Raw genomic sequence first — 17,117 nt, forward strand, 5'->3', positions numbered from 1 at the left:
TAGCGGATATGCAGAGTAAACGTAGAAAGTCAATAACAGATAGGCATATTCAGTAGAACAGTCTGTCCACAGGGAGATGCAGGAACTGCAGAGACGTTGGACGGCAGAGACGAGTGTAGGAACCACAGGTGAGTAGATCCGGTAATAAGAGTCCAGCTGAAGACACAGGCAGGAAACAGGAGACTGTAGCAGGTATGGAAACCAGTGTTGAGTAACACAGGGAATCAGCAGGCAGCTGGAGACACTAGTAGAACACAGGAGACTGTAGCAGGTTTGGAAACCAGCGATGAGTAACACAGGGAATCAGCAGGAGGCTGGAGACACTAGTAGAACACAGGAGACTGTAGCAGGTCTGGAAACCAGCGATGAGTAACACCTTCAGAGACTCACAGGGAATGAGACTCCAAGATCAGGCAATGACATAATGAGCACAGGTGCCTTAAATAGGGAGTTGCCTGATCAACCAATTTAGATTAAAAGCAACAGTCACAAGAATTCTTGGAAGCTGCGCATGCGCAGACCATCAGGATGGCGGACGGCCGAGGTTCAGGATAGGTGCCGGCAGGAATGCTAGGGAGCCACGCACCAGCGCAGAGGCACTCACGGTCCGGTGAGTGACAATGTCCTTACCACTAGAGGTTTTGAAATCTCTGCTCTTTCATATTGGACCAAAGTCCTGCATCACTCCCCAAGCATACCTGGAATCCGTTTAGATATTGGCAATGGTTCCTTCTGCATATTACAATTCCTTGTTGAGTGCTATCAGTTCAGCAGCTTGTGCTGATAGTATCAATGATAGTGGTCCTGAGTCAACTACTTCATTTTCTGTAGTCACCGCGTATCCTGGTGTTATGTGCGTATTGTCGCTAACCAATAACGATTGTCGAACCTCGATTTGTGTTTCCAACGCACAAAGATTTATTCGCAATAAGTAGAATAATATGCTCAAGCGAAGTAATAATAAATACAGCCGTTACTTATCGCAGGCGCTCTGGATCCAGTGCAGTCATTCAATCCTGATGTCTGGGGACAAGATGTCTGAACACTGGATCACAAGCTGCTGCTTATATACACACAGAAATACAGTAATACAATGAAGGTGGTATAGCTTGCATCTATTGGTCCAGGTTTCAGGAAGGTCTCAGGGGTCGTCATCCTTGGCTAGTTCATACAAAAGAATCCAAAGGAGGGGGTCATCTCTGCAGGGGGTATGCTCTGCTCTTCCCGCCAAGATTCCTTAGTCTTAAGTAGTTCATAATTCCCTATCATTCATAACTTGTGTATGCACTCTGCGATTCCCTCGCAGAGTGAACCAAACAGTAGGATATGGAACGAGGTTCATTATGATACCACTTATGATGTGATTCCTTCAACCTGTTCCGTGTATTTCATTAATATGCATGTAACTCTGATATAACATATAAATACTAATATATTTCGACATAACTGACTATGTGTTGCAACTACAATTAATGTGTACTATTTTATTAGTATGCGTGTTTGTGCGAATGTATGGTAAAAGACGAATTAGTGTTGCTGCCACGTGTAGTGGATGCGTACGCCCTTTCACGCCGTAGCGTGCCCATGTACGTCGTAGTGTACCGTACGCATCTTTTCAGACAAAGACAACCAAGTTTGCTCGACTTTAATTGAAATGACTTTATCCAATTTGCTGACTTCGACAGCTCCACCCTTTGATAGTGTAATAAACTATCACCCAATCACCGTTTCAAGTTCAGGATTGTACAATACTTCTTCACAGACCATGATCTTGGTATCTGGTACCACCCTTTCAGTCTCTTTCTCAGTGTTACTCCTATGAGACCATTTTCCACACTTCAACACAGTAGGAACACATTTGACAACTAAACCAATTACTAAGATGACACCCAGTATAAGGAGAAGGAGCTTACCTACACTAGCAACCATTTCCTGTACCCACTCCCCCAGACCGGAGAACCATTTCACAGGGTTCAACCACGACAACCAAGCCGCCACCTTCTCCCCGACCTCATATAACGAAGAATTGTGACTCTTTCGAAATTCCCATTTCAGCTGCAAAATTTCATCCATCTTCCGGTCTATAACCTCTTTAGGGTCATCCGTATTATTAGTGATGTACGTGCAACATTTGACACCGAACTGGGTGGCCAGTGTCACACAGTATCCACCAGTAATAGAGGTGAGATAGTTTAGTACCAGTCTATGTTGCACCAACTCCTTCTTGTACGCTTGTAGCTCCCTTCCAGTATACCTGAAAGTGTCATCATACATCTCGGTGATATTATCTATTAATTTAGCTAGGTCTTGGATATATTTAAAGTTTAATGTTCCCCGAGCGGTCCTGGTGAGGTCTAGAGCAACCATAACTTGAAAACCAGCAGTTTCACTAATCAATTTTGTAGCTATGGGTTCCTCACCAGGAATCATATTTCTCTTGCCATACTGTGTGTGTATGTATGGTGGTGATGTAGTCTTGTGAATACCAACCATTTCTTCATGAGTAATAGTCATGATTTCAAGAACCAGTTTAGCTAAGAAACACAAGCCCTTGGAACTCGGAGTCACCCAGGAATAAGCTTTCCTTCCGCAGACAAAATACACATCATCAGGGAGAACATAAGGAACAGTATGTCCATGAATTATATCACACAGAGTTTTGATAAAACTACCCATGCCTAGTGTCTCCATTTGTTCTAGACATGTGTTGGCATTAATGACATTTTTACATTTATCTGTAGAGACTTTTCCAATGGATACCTTCTTATGTTTGGTTATACGCCCTAATTTGTGACTTCCATCAACATTCCTGCCTATTGGTGACCTTGTGAGTCTCCCTCTAAAATGAGTGTGGCGAGCCATTGTCTGATCTGATGGGTCAGCCTCCCAATTCTCCAGGCGCTTTGCATGAGATATATTTAGGCACAGCAAAGATCTGCCTATGGAGTATTGTTGAAGCGTTAGACTAGGGGACCTAGTGTTATTGTACCTCCCGTCTATGGGCCTCCCACCCCTCAATTCGAGTACTTCAGATATGTTTAGAGGGAATGGCACTAGTCCTATATTATGCTGGCCTTGCGGCACGTGAGAACACACCCAACACTCGGTTTGATTTAGCACCTTACCCACCAGGGAGTGATAATCCTCCAAAAGATGCCCGCCTATATTCAGAGTACTGGGGGACTGGCATCGTTAGATGCATCTCTCTTCAACTAGGAGGTCGCAAAACTTGCAGATACAATACTCATCAGACAAAAGCCCCTCACACTGCCTCCGAGTTCCTGAGCTAGCAGACCTTTTCATAACCCCCGGACCAAGTTTGATAATGGGCTGCTCTGAGTATCCTAATAACTTTTCTTCTGCCTCCATCTCATCCGTATCACTCCCAGAACCTTCCTCCGTCTTCCATCCTCCTTCACAAAATTAGAATGTCCTAGAAAGAGTAAAAACAAGGAAAATTCTGGAACAAAAGAAAAACAAAAACTGCCACTCCATCGCTGGAAAGATAGTTCTGGGGCAACGTCTCTGGTTCAGGTGTCTCGACTGCAGGCTTTAGGTCTCCCGGAACAGGCTCACAAGTGACAGCTCTATGTCGTCGGTCTTAGTTTTATCTTGCACTTTCTCCGGATTATGGACTCTCCTGCAGTGGGTGGAATGGACCCAAGTGTCTCTCTCTGCAACCTTCAGTGATGTAGTACTGGTCAGCAGCACTTGGTACGGGCCTTCCCAACGGTCTGTTAAACAACCTGAACGTAAGAAATTGCGGATCATAACATAGTCTCCAGGTTCAACATCATGACAGTTCGTTTCTGGCATACCAAGTGAAAGCATTTTTAGTTTTTGTTGTTGTTGCTTTAGCTGTCTACTCATTCTTATAAGATATTGTACAGTCACTTCATTATTACACTTCAAGTCGTCTTGTGGACTCACGATCAAATGAGGTTGTCGTCCGAACAGTATCTCAAAGGGGGACAGATTAAGAGGAGGTCTAGGAGTGGTTCGAATGCTATGAAGGACCAATGGCAAAGCCTCAGGCCATGCCAACCCAGTTTCAGCCATTATCTTACCAAGCTTGTTCTTTATAGTACCGTTTACTCTTTCCACCTTACCACTGGCTTGTGGTCGGTAAGGGGTGTGAAGTCTGCTACTGATTCCCATGAGTTTACACATATTTTGGAAGATATCACCAGTAAAATGGGTACCCCTATCACTTTCAAGGATTCTAGGGATACCGAACCTACACACAAAGTCTTGTACAATTTTCTTTGCAGTGAACACAGCAGTATTAGTGGCTGCCGGATATGCTTCTACCCAACCGGAAAACACATCAATACACACTGACACATACTTTAGATTCCTGCACAGTGGTAATTGGATATAGTCAAATTGTATTACCTGAAAAGGTCCGTCTGTAGGAGGGATGTGGAATGGCTCAGTTGGAATAGTTTTCCCAACATTTTTCCTCAAACAAGTAAGACATGACATTGCTTTCTTACCAGCCTGAGAGGAAAATCTGGGAGCACACCAGTATGCTCTCACCAGTTTGCACATACCTTCTTTACCCAGGTGAGTCAGACCGTGTGCTGCTTCAGCCAGGCTTAGATAGTATGTTCGGGGAGCTACATGCTTACCTTGTCCATCCCTCCAGAGTCCTGAGGACTTTTGGCCACATCCCTTCGCCTTCCAGACCGCCTTTTCCTGCAGGGAACACAAATCTTGCATTTCAATTAATTTCTGCATGTCTAATGTCTGAAAAACCATCATAGTCTTGGTCGATACAGTCATAGGTTGCCCTGCTGCCCATTTAGCAGCTCCGTCTGCCCTGTTGTTGCCCAATGACACTGGGTCTTCTTCAAAGGTATGGGCTTTGCACTTTATGATGGCTACTGTTCTGGGTAACTGTATCGCTGTCAGAAGTTCTTTTATGTGTTGTGAGTGTGCCACTGGTGTACCTGCTGCTGTCGTAAAGTTTCTAAGACGCCAAAGGGCCCCAAAATCGTGCACTACCCCAAAGGCGTACCTAGAGTCAGTATATATATTGGCTGATTTACCCTCTGCCAATTCACACGCTCTCCTTAGTGCTACTAGTTCCGCCACCTGGGCTGAGTGAGGTGGACCAAGGGGTTCAGCTTCTACCACATCCTGATCGTCTACAACAGCGTAACCAGTACATAGCTCTCCTGTCTCTGTCTGTCTATGGCAACTTCCGTCTGTATAAAACGTAAAATCTACATTTTCTAAGGGGGTGTCACGTATGTCGGGCATTGCAGTAAAGGTCTGATTCAGGTGTTCCATACAATCATGCGTGTCTTGCCTAACTCATCATTAACCAGGGTCTCCTCACCTCCCACCCTTTGTGTCTCTAGAGACACATACAGAAGGTATGTAGCTGGATTTAAGGTGCTACATCGTTTGATGGTGATGTTTGAGGGTGCCATCAGGGCTAGTTCCCACTTTGTGAATCTAGCTGAAGAAACATGTCTGGTTTGGGCTGAATTTAACAGAGCTGATACAGCATGGGGTGTATAGATAGTTGAATTATGTCCTAATACTACGTCCTCGCTCTTACTTACCAGAAGGGCCGTTGCTGCTACACTTCTGAGACATGTTGGGAGTGATCTTGCCACATTGTCTAATTGTGCACTGTAGTATGCTACTGGTCTGCTAGCGTCACCATGTTTCTGTGCGAGGACACCTGCTGCACAACCATCAGCTTCTGTACAGAATAGCTCAAAAGGCTTTTCATAATCAGGTATTCCCAATGCAGGTGCTTTAGTCAGACTGTCTTTAAGATTAAAGAACGCTTGCTCTGACTCTTCTGTGTGTACAACACGTTCTGGTTTTGAGGAAGAGACTAGCTCCTGCAATGGTAATGCCAGAATAGAAAAACCTGGGATCCAGGATCTACAGTATCCACACATCCCCAGGAAAGTACGAATTTGCTTCTGGCTCTACGGCAGAGTCATGTGTTGCATAGCCTCAATACTGTCGGTTGTCAGGTGTCTTAGCCCCTTAGTGAGGCAGTGTCCTAAGTATTTGATCTTAGTCTGACATGACTGTAATTTATCCTTTGCCACCTTGTGCCCTGTTTGTGAAAGATGAAGCAACAGCAATTTTGTATCATGTAAACATGACATAAAAGAATCAGAGCACAACAACAAATCGTCCACATATTGAATTAGAACAGACCCATTGTGGGGTTAAAAGGATTGCAAACAGTCATGTAAGGCTTGGGAGAAAATACTGAGGCTGTCAATGAACCCCTGGGGAAGTCTTGTCCATGTGTATTGCACTCCACTGTAGGAAAATGCAAAAAGGTATTGGCAGTCAGGGTGAAGAGGGACTGAGAAGAAAGCAGAACATAGATCAATGACAGTAAAATGACTGGCAGACGGTGGAATCTGCATGAGGATGACAGCTGGATTCGGCACTACGGGGAATTGGCTCTCAACAACTTTATTAATTCCTCTTAAGTCCTGGACTAATCTATAGCCCCTCCCCCCATTCTTCTTCACAGGGAAAATGGGACTATTTGCTGTACTGGCTGTACGAATTAAAATCCCTTGTTGTAACAGCCTCTCAATAACAAGATATACCCCTAGTTCCACCTCCGGTTTCAATGGATACTGTGGGATTTTTGGAGCTATCCTACCACTTTTTAGATTGACCATAACAGGGGCTACGTTTGCCATCAGTCCAGTGTCCTGTCCATCTCTGTTCCATAGGGAACCTGGTATTTCCAGCAACATCCCCTTTACTTGAGATGGACTGTGTTCTATAACAGTAGAGTGTAACATTAACCTTTGAGGGGTGTCCAATATATCCTGTACCTCATGTGCGACCTTCTCGGGTATATCTAGGAACAGGGCCGCCATCAGAAATCGTGGGGCCCAGTACAATAAAGCAGGCAGGGCCCCCCCCTGATGACCCCCCCTTTGGACCAGGGCCATATTTCCGACTGGGCACGATGGGCAGGTGCCTGGGGGCCCAGGGGGAAAGGGGGCCCAAGGCAATGGAAAAAAAAAATCCTGTAGAAAAAAAACAAAAAACTTACCTTTTGTGGTCACGATCCGGCTTCCTCCCTGGTCCTCTCTTCCATGAAGGGGGTCAGACATAGACGATTGAAAGGTAAGTTAAGGGGGGCCCTAATATATATATATATATATATATATATATATATATCCGACTATATCTCCAAAAGATGGATAGTTGCATCTACTATATGGGACATACTCTTTTGTTCAGCTTTCAATATCCTTATAGCATATAATTATAGATCCTTGTGAAAGTTAGTATCAATAGACTAAAGGTATCCTTGTTGTTTTCTATGATGGTTGTTTGCTCACAGCACACACTGCTTACTGCATTAGTTTTACAGGAAATAGTTGGGGGTTACTATTGCTAGCTAAGTGCAAGATGCTTGGATGAACTAACTTATTTTTGTACTATGTATTTTAAATTTACTTGCCAACATGGTTTTCCAGTTCTATATATGTCTAATAACATATCTGATTGCCTCTATTTAAAATTAGCTCATGTGTCCATCTGGAAGGACATCTCACATTTAGCATAAATAATGGCAAAAATAATCAGAAATTTATTTGGTTATATAAATAATCCATATCAGATGTGGGGATATTTTTTACACAATTAAGGGAACATTAAAAGTGATAAGCCAATAAACAATATCCAAAACTATTATGTATAATAATGTGAATTATGAAGGTATTTAATGATGCAACATATTCATTTAAACTATTTGTTTACACAGCTTAAAAATAAACTGCATTTTATAAAAGTTTTGGTTGACATTTTAAAATTTATATCTGTTTAAATTAATGTGTGTGTGCATATATATATATATATATATATATATATATATATATATATATATATATATTAGTATTAAGGGAGAGGGAGGGAGAGAGACACTTCTGGCCTTACCTCCTGCAGTGGAATGCATATGTGTTCCACCAACAGGAAGTTCAAAACGTACTTCCTGTTGGTGGAACACATATGCATTCCACCAACAGGAAGTTCGGCATTTGGAACGCACATGCCCGGGCCCGGTACACGGGTACCCCCTGTACCCCCCTGATGGCGGCCCTGTCTAGGAACACACCATCTGAAGTACAGTATATGACACATCCCATTTTACATAGCAAGTCTCTCCCTAGCAAGTTAGTAGGAGCCGCTGCAGCCAAGAGAAACGAATGCTTAGTATGCAGAGGGCCGATAGTAACTTCAGCGGGTTTAGTTAGAGGATATTGTAACACTTTTCCCGTTACCCCCATAGCTGGAATGGTTTTACTGGTCACCTGTAGATTGAAAGGAGAGGTTATCACAGATCGGGCCGCCCCTGTATCTACAAGAAAGGTGTGTTTCCTACCAGCTATGTCAACTATCATTGTTGGTTCTTCACTCTGACTCTCAGTTAACCTCACTGGCTGTAGACTACAGGTATGACCTGACCCCTAGCGCTGACTATTGATTTCAGAACTTGCTGCTGTAATATGCGCGGGTAGATGTGAGTCTTCTAGTCTATGTGAATCCCTCCTTGGAGGATATCTATGTGACCCACCCTTCTGTGTATTGAGTCTTTCCTTTTTACAATCTCTCATGTAATGTCCTTCCTCGTTACAGTTGAAACACCTGATCACTTTAGGTTTCTTGTTATATGGGTTGTATGCTGGTGGTCGTGTATGCACCCCTTCTAGAGCCTGTATACTTACCGTCATTAACCTATCACTTTTCTCTTCCCTTTGTCACGGGCACTAGGAGTTGCTTACCCGAGTTTCACCAGATGGAACTCTACTAGAGAGGCGGGGTTATGGCACGCACCTCAAAGCAGGCAGGTGAATGATTGGAGCGACACAACAGCAGGAGAGTAGAGATAGTCTGAGGAAGTCAGCGACTTGCAGCTATGGTTAGAGGAAAGTCAGCGACTTGGAGCAGTAAACTGGAGGCTGAAGATAATGTAGACACGAGGAGTGGACGTGGATAGGTGATGGTAGGTAGAGGAGGAGTCAGTGGTCTGCGTACAGCAAGTTGTACCACTGTAGTGATGGGAAGAATAGTACTGGTGCAGGTAGGTAGCAGGGTAGTCGGTGGTCTGCGTTCAGCAAGTTGTACCACCGCTATGGTGAGGAGTCTGGTCCAGGTGTAGGTAGGTAATAGGGGAGTCAGTGGTCTGCATATAGCAAGTTGTACCACCGCTGTGATAGGAGGACTTGTCCAGGTGCGGGTAGGTAGCAGGGAAGTCAGTAGTCTGCGTGCAGCAAGTTGTACCACTGCTGTCAGAAGGAATGAGGACTTGACCAGGTGCAGGAGAGTGAAGTTGAAAGGCAAACTGTGGCTTTATGGAAACAGCGCGAGTAGAGCAATGTCTTGTGAGGCAGGGATGGAAGGCACAATGAATAGTCTGTATGGAGTAGATGCCTTGCAGTGAGGAGAAGCTGGTCACAGGAGATATGCACAATAACGCTAAGTAGTAGCGTGGGGAGATATCGTAGCTTGAGTGAAAGCTTGTCCTAAATGAAGCAATGCAGTAACACAGTCTATATGGGTACTTGTACCCTGTGCAGCAAACAACAATGGATACAACTGGTATGTGAGCAATAGGCAATAGTCAATAATCAGTAGAGCATACCCAGTTGTTTAGATCCGGAATCAGCTGAGAAGTGAAGCGTTGTAGCGGTATGGGAACCGCCGCTGAGTTGAGCAGGGAGCAGCGTGGAAGCTGAAACACGAGTAGAGCTGGAAGCAGTTTGGAAACTGTACACACGAGTAGAGCTGGAAGCAGTTTGGAAACTGCACACAGGAGTAGAGCTGGAAGCAGTTTGGAAACTGCACACAGGAGTAGAGCTGGAAGCAGTTTGGAAACTGCACACAGGAGTAGAACTGGAAGCAGTTTGGAAACTGCACACAGGAGTAGAGCTGGAAGCAGTTTGGAAACTGCACACAGGAGTAGAGCTGGAAGCAGCTTGGAAACTGCACACAGGAGTAGAGCTGGAAGCAGTTTGGAAACTGCACACAGGAGTAGAGCTGGAAGCAGTTTGGAAACTGCACACAGGAGTAGAGCTGGAAGCAGCTTGGAAACTGCACACAGGAGTAGAGCTGGAACCAGTTTGGAAACTGCACACAGGAGTAGAGCTGGACGCAGTTTGGAAACTGCACACACCTATAGAAGTTCACTGGGAGTGAGACTTCAAGATCAGGCAACTACCTAAGGCTGCAGGTGCCTTAAGTAGGGAGGGGTGATTGATCCATCAATCACATTAGTGGTCAGGTGTAGTTGTTAAAGGGACCTGCGCATGCGCAGTGCGACAGGATGGCGGACGGCCTCGGATCCACACAGGTGTGAGGGGGAAAGATGGAGAACCACGTACCAGAGTGGAGGCACTCACACTCCAGTGAGAGACACCCTTTTTCTAAAAAGGTTTTTGTCATGCTCCACAGCAGACTCCCTGAGAGAATCTACCGTGACGCCTCTCCAATTAGGTAATGTGGTTTGTACTCTCGTCTTTAAATTTTCTCTAAGGCCATCCATCAGTACTCCTACAGCTACCTCTCTGTGATGTGGGTCCTCACTTATGTTGGATATCCCAGTAAACCGTGTTATCGCTGCTATAGCTCTAGTGAAGTAATCTGCTGCTGTTTCACTATCCTTTTGTTTAATGGTGAAAATCTTACTCCAATTTACTACTACTGGAAAATAAATGGCTAAGTGTTTGACAATTTGTTCTATATTCTTTAGGTTAATCTCATCAGTCAAGGTGTCATCTTCCTCCAACAAACAATCTTCAATGAATTTTTGTATGTTAGTATTGGGAGGAAGACACGCCCTCAACACTACACGCCAATCCTTATTGGTTGGTTCGTGGGCATTTCCTAAGTCTTTAACAAATTTCTGACACTTTGCCAACTCTTTTCTAGGATCTGGGAATTCAGTCATAATGGAATGTAATTCTGATCTAGTCCAGGGACAATGCATTGTAACATTTCTTAAAGGAACTACACCATCCTTATCCGGTTTCCCATTGGGAACTGATATTGTGCGGACTGGGTACGCACCCTCTGGTACACTGACTTCAGGGGACACTACAGGATTTGCTGGTTCTAGATTTAGAACGCTTTCACTCCTAGTGATCACGCTACTCTCACCTATCTCAGCCATTTTCTCATACTTGCGCTGAGCCTCTAGTACACTAACAGCATGGGCAATGGCCGAAATCACAGTGGGTTCATCTTCATTTTCAGATACACTTGATTTAAACTGGCTTAAAACAGGATACAACTTAGCAATTTTTCTATTTTCAGTTTTAACAACGGCTGTACTTACCCCTCCCGCCACATAAGGTGGCGGGGGCGCGCTTGCACTGAGTTCACCACGCTTCTCAACGGTTACATCCGCCTTGCGCGTGCTTTTCGCCACGCCTACTTCCACTGTGCATTCGCTGCTCTGCCACGTGTTACCTTCCATTTGCCACAATTTTAAACAATCATTATGTCTATTTCTCTTTTTCATTGACTTGATCAACCATACTTTATCTTTTACAGTATTTTGTACCTCTGCATTAAAACTTCCTATTGTTGGGAAAGGCCTATCACAATCTTTGGTCATCTTGACCCACTTCACAATACACAGTTGCGTATGCACCATATTTTCTTACACATGAGAAACCTCGCTGAACCAATTGGGCCTTCCTTAGGCTGTACACTGACCATCTCTAGCGTATGCTTAGCACCCATGTTGAACAATATACCTTCTACCCGGAACACAGACACACCGCAATGCTCTGTTCCTTCCGGCTAACAATTCCAACTCTGTTGCTACAATCACAGCTAGAGATCTCTAATGCTCGGTGAACGTATTTCCTTTAGCCGCGTTCACTCGCTTTTCTCGCGCCAGGCGAGGATCCCTAATACAGAAATATCACTGTGGGCCCCAAGGGCTATCAGCTGCTTGATACCCTGGCTCAACCACAACAATCTGTTGAGTTTATTATAACTGGGAGAACAAAGTCGATACAATCAACCAGCCTTTCCAATATAATTCCTCCTAGCTGCTTCACCAATTCGCACTAAAGATGCGGTTAGATCGCACTGCCTACCAATACTAATTATTAGCAAATCTTGCGATCTATTGGTAGCGCTTTGCGAAAACCCAGTTTTCGCATTCGGTATACCTGCCCTGTATACCGTCCTTCGGTTGGGCAATCCGCCTCGTCAGACAGCAACTGAGCACAATGAATAATAAACAGTGTATCTACGTTACAACATCACACACTATACACCTTTTCTGCGCAGAAAATCAAAAGTTCCCAACAACAGTAATAATATCTCAGAGGCTTTCACAAGTAATTATACTATGCATGTATAATAACTATCAAAACGATTGTTTAACAACGTGGCAAATCTACCGGAAGTTCGTGTACGCACAGCAGGAAATACACATACGCTAAGCAATGCAATACAGTTAAAATGCACAATGACAGAAAAAAGAAACAGTTTTCTCTTTTGTCCCTAGGTTCTAGTTAGCGTGCCCTAGATAATGCAAAACGGACATTCGGTTTCACAACACAGAGTAAAATTCAGGTTTTGAACACAATGCGTTCTTACCTGTTTATGACGCATCTCCACCCTTTGTTGAGGAACCGAAATCCGTTGGTCTTGCGTATCGTCGGCAACAAAACCTCCAAAGCTCACAAGCCCCCAAATAGTTATGTGCGTATTGTCGCTAACCAATAACGATTGTTGAACCTCGATTTGTGTTTCCAACACACAAAGATTTATTCGCGATAAGTAGAATAATATGCTCAAGCGAAGTAATAATATATACAGCCGTTACTTATCGCAGGCGCTCTGGATCCAGTGCAGTCATTCAATCCTGAAGTCTGGGGACAAGATGTCTGAACACTGGATCACAAGCTGCTGCTTATATACACACAGAAATACAGTAATACAATGAAGGTGGTATAGCTTGCATCTATTGGTCCAGGTTTCAGGAAGGTCTCAGGGGTCGTCATCATTGGCTAGTTCATACAAAAGAATCCAAAGGAGGGGGTCATCTCTGCAGGGGGTATGCTCTGCTCTTCCCGCCAAGATTCCTTAGTCTTAAGTAGTTCATAATTCCCTATCATTCATAACTTGTGTATGCACTCTGCGATTCCCTCGCAGAGTGAACCAAACAGTAGGATATGTAACGAGGTTCATTATGATACCACTCATGATGTGATTCCTTCAACCTGTTCTGTGTATTTCATTAATATGCATGTAACTCTGATATAACATATAAATACTAATATATTTCAACATAACTGACTATGTGTTGCAACTACAATTAATGTGTACTATTTTATTAGTATGCGTGTTTGTGCGAATGTATGGTAAAAGACCAATAATTGTTGCTGCCACGTGTAGTGGATGCGTACGCCTTTTCACGCCGTAGTGTGCCCATGTACGTCGTAGTGTACCGTACGCATCTTTTCAGACAAAGACAACCAAGTTTGCTCGACTTTAATTTAAATTACTTTATCCAATTTGCTGACTTCGACAGCTCCACCCTTTGATAGTGTAATAAACTATCACCCAATCACCGTTTCAAGTTCAGGATTGTACAATACTTCTTCACAGACCATGATCTCGGTATCTGGTACCACCCTTTCAGTCTCTTTCTCAGTGTTACTCCTATGAGACCATTTTCCACACTTCAACACAGTAGGAACATATTTGACAACTAAACCAATTACTAAGATGACACCCAGTATAAGGAGAAGGAGCTTACCTACACTAGCAACCATTTCCTGTACCCACTCCCCCAGACCAGAGAACCATTTCACAGGGTTCAACCACGAGAACCAACCCGGCACCTTCTCCCCGACCTCATATAACGAAGAATTGTGACTCTTTCGAAATTCCCATTTCAGCTGCAAAATTTCATCCATCTTCCGGTCTATAACCTCTTTAGGGTCATCCGTATTATTAGTGATGTACGTGCAACATTTGACACCGAACTGGGTGGCCAGTGTCACACAGTATCCACCAGTAATAGAGGTGAGATAGTTTAGTACCAGTCTATGTTGCACCAACTCCTTCTTGTACGCTTGTAGCTCCCTTCCAGTATACCTGAAAGTGTCATCATACATCTCGGTGATATTATCTATTAATTTAGCTAGGTCTTGGATATATTTAAAGTTTAATGTTCCCCGAGCGGTCCTGGTGAGGTCTAAAGCAACCATAACTTGAAAACCAGCAGTTTCACTAATCAATTTTGTAGCTATGGGTTCCTCACCAGGAATCATATTTCTCTTGCCACGGTGTTCATACTGTGTGTGTATGTATGCCCTGGGGACCGCCGGTTTCTCTTTGCTGCTGCTGCCATTTCTTGTATTTCCTGCAGTCCTTCTTCATGTGACCTGGTAATTTACACCAAAAACATCTGCCAGTCATGTCCTCACCTTGATTACTTTGTCTTGCACTTACTGTTTCTTTTCCTTTTGGCTGCTGCCTTACTTGCCATGTTCCTTTTCCCTGTACCAGGTGTACAGTTACCTGAGGAGTCTTTTGAGCATTCTTTTCCCTTTTTTTCTGCTTCCTGGTCCTCCAGTCCTTTAAGTTCCTGTAGCAATGATTACATTTTCATAGACAATGCCTCAGGTCTGAGTAAAGAGTTGGTTCTTACCTCATTCTTTAAACCATTCAAAAACTTTGTTTTCAACATTCTTTGACCATCTGCGGTTTCTGTAGCAAAACCATCAATTTGTCTGGTAGTTAATTTATCCAAATATATCCTTACTGAATCATTTCTCTGTGTTATGTCTGGTGCTGCTGGTGCTTTTAATTTTTGTTTATGACACCACCATTGTACTCTGGCTAGAAATTCAAGACCACTGTTATACGTATTTCTTTCTTCTACAGGGGGTGCAGGATGAGTAATAGCCCCCCTGTCATGTTCTGGTGCTCTTGCTGTTAACCCCATTATTTGAGTCATCACTCCTATTATTAGCACCTTCGGCAGTATTGGCATCAAAGTTTGGGTTAGGTTAGGCACCCTTTGTATTCTGACTGGATACATATTAGTGTGAGAATGCATTACCTGCTTTTCCGATGTTATTCTCCTTCTCACCCTCTGATTTGTTGTTTCTCTTTAATGGACTGATGTTTTGATCCTTCAACCGGCTTACCATCATTGGTATCTTGTAAACATTTTCCTGTAAGAATTATCTGTACAAGGAGGTGCATTAGATTCCACATTGCATACACTGTCTCTCAGGATAATCATTTATTTCATTATTAGCAGACTGAGAATGGATTTGACTTGGGGTTTGAAACGTGATTGATGGAGTGTTACCTGCGTCCACTGGGGTCATTGAATGAGTTTCTAACCCTTTTGTGCTGCTAACTGTACTATGTGACCTGCCTGTTGAGGTACTAGTGGTGTATCTGGTCTATTGTCTGGTTTCTGCGGTGGAGCTGTAGGGTCCATATAAGGCGGTTGCATGTCTAATAGACCTGTACCTATGTGTGCATTCTCTCTTCTTTTCTTTTTTCTCATCTCTAATGATACTGTATACCACATGATTAACCACATCTGCTTGTCCTTTTCTGCTTATCCATGCTTTATTGGTGTTTTGAAACCTTTTCCATTTTTCTGGATCTAGTGTGCCCTCTAATGGGAAACCTGCTCTGTCAAATATTGGTTTTTAAATATTTGTTGTTGATATTTTTTTTTTTTAGAAATTTCTTTACTTCTCTGTATTCCTGTACCTTTTTTTTTTTTTTTATATTTCTTTATTGAAGAATGTCAAACATGTACACATCAGTAAATAAATTAGAACAAAGATATGTTTATACTTAATAATCATGAACCATGACACATAGTATGAGGAAAAACGTCACCTGTGAGTCACTGAAGTAAACTATAAATATGATATCACACATAAGGTACAAAAGCCTGGAGAGACCGGGGCAACACAAGCACTCTCCTAGTCCAGAAAGATAGGTGGGTCTTGCATGAATATTCTAGTTTCATACCAAAGGGTATGTTGAAAACATTTTTGTATTTGTTCTCTCAGGGGGACTGACAAAGTGCCAACAAAGCTCTCCCAAGTGTCAAAAAATCTCCCTGTGTATTTTGTTTTTTGGAGGGAGGCTTCCAACCAGTCCATTTTCATGGCAAAGAACATTTTTTCTTTAAAGAGGTCCAGTGTGGGGGATGTGCTCTGGATCCACATGTGGAGGATGCATTTTCTTGCCACTGCCGAAATAATCAGCAGCAGACGTCTGCCACCTCTGGATGTGCGGGCATTTGGTGGGAGAATGCCCAATATAGCCCAGTCTGGTGTGAAAGGGAGATAATTTACAAGATCAGCAGTAGCAAACCTCCACACACGTATCCAGAACCCTCTAATAACCGAACATCCCCAGAAACAATGAAACAAGTCCGCCCCTCCCATCCCACATTTAGGACACCTATCATTATCTGACAGACCCATAGCCAATCTGCGATGTGGAGATATATATCCCCTGTGAAATATGTTGAGGAACATTTCTACATATGTAGAGGCTGGGAGTAATCTGATCAAGATGTTTAAGTTTTTAAGCAAAATTTCATTAGTTAAGTGCGGGAATGTCAATAACCATTGAGCAAGGCCCGAGCGTATGGTAGAATAGTCTATGTTGTTTCTCAGGAGTCTATAATGAATTGAAATAGCTTTTTGTTTGGGGGATTTAGAGAGTAGTATATTGTCTAATGGGTTATCCCAATCTATGTCTGAGAAAAAAACAATTAGGCTCTTGACATAATGTTGGGCTTGGAGAAATGTCATCCCGCAGGGGCCTAGAAATGGAAATTTTTCACTAGCTTGGGCATAACGCAATGGTTTCTTGGTTGATTTATTCATCAATTGACCCGCAGAGTATAGACCCTGTTGTTCCCATGTCTTAAAGGGACGAGCCGCAATGCCATCCTGAAAATCAGGATTACCAACAAAAGGAAGGTGTACAGATTTGTAAGGATTTAAATGAAATTTATGTCGAAGAATGTGCCAAATCTTTCTCACAGACATCACCAGTGGGTTATCTAATAATTCTATTGATATTTCCTGGTCATGAAT

General features: G+C 43.3%; 1 protein-coding gene across 1 annotated transcript in view; it reads left to right on the forward strand.

The window, feature by feature from the left end:
* LOC142098509 (uncharacterized) overlaps positions 1 to 14,937 on the forward strand; it is a 33,822-nt gene extending 18,885 nt beyond the window's left edge. Inside the window, exon 4 of the mRNA XM_075181349.1 lies at positions 14,920 to 14,937. Within this exon, the coding sequence (XP_075037450.1) occupies positions 14,920 to 14,937 (18 nt within the window). The remainder of the gene's footprint in view (positions 1 to 14,919) is intronic.
* Positions 14,938 to 17,117: the final 2,180 nt, after the last annotated feature.

This window comes from Mixophyes fleayi, chromosome 7, assembly GCF_038048845.1.
Source record: "Mixophyes fleayi isolate aMixFle1 chromosome 7, aMixFle1.hap1, whole genome shotgun sequence".
NCBI lineage: Eukaryota > Metazoa > Chordata > Amphibia > Anura > Limnodynastidae > Mixophyes > Mixophyes fleayi.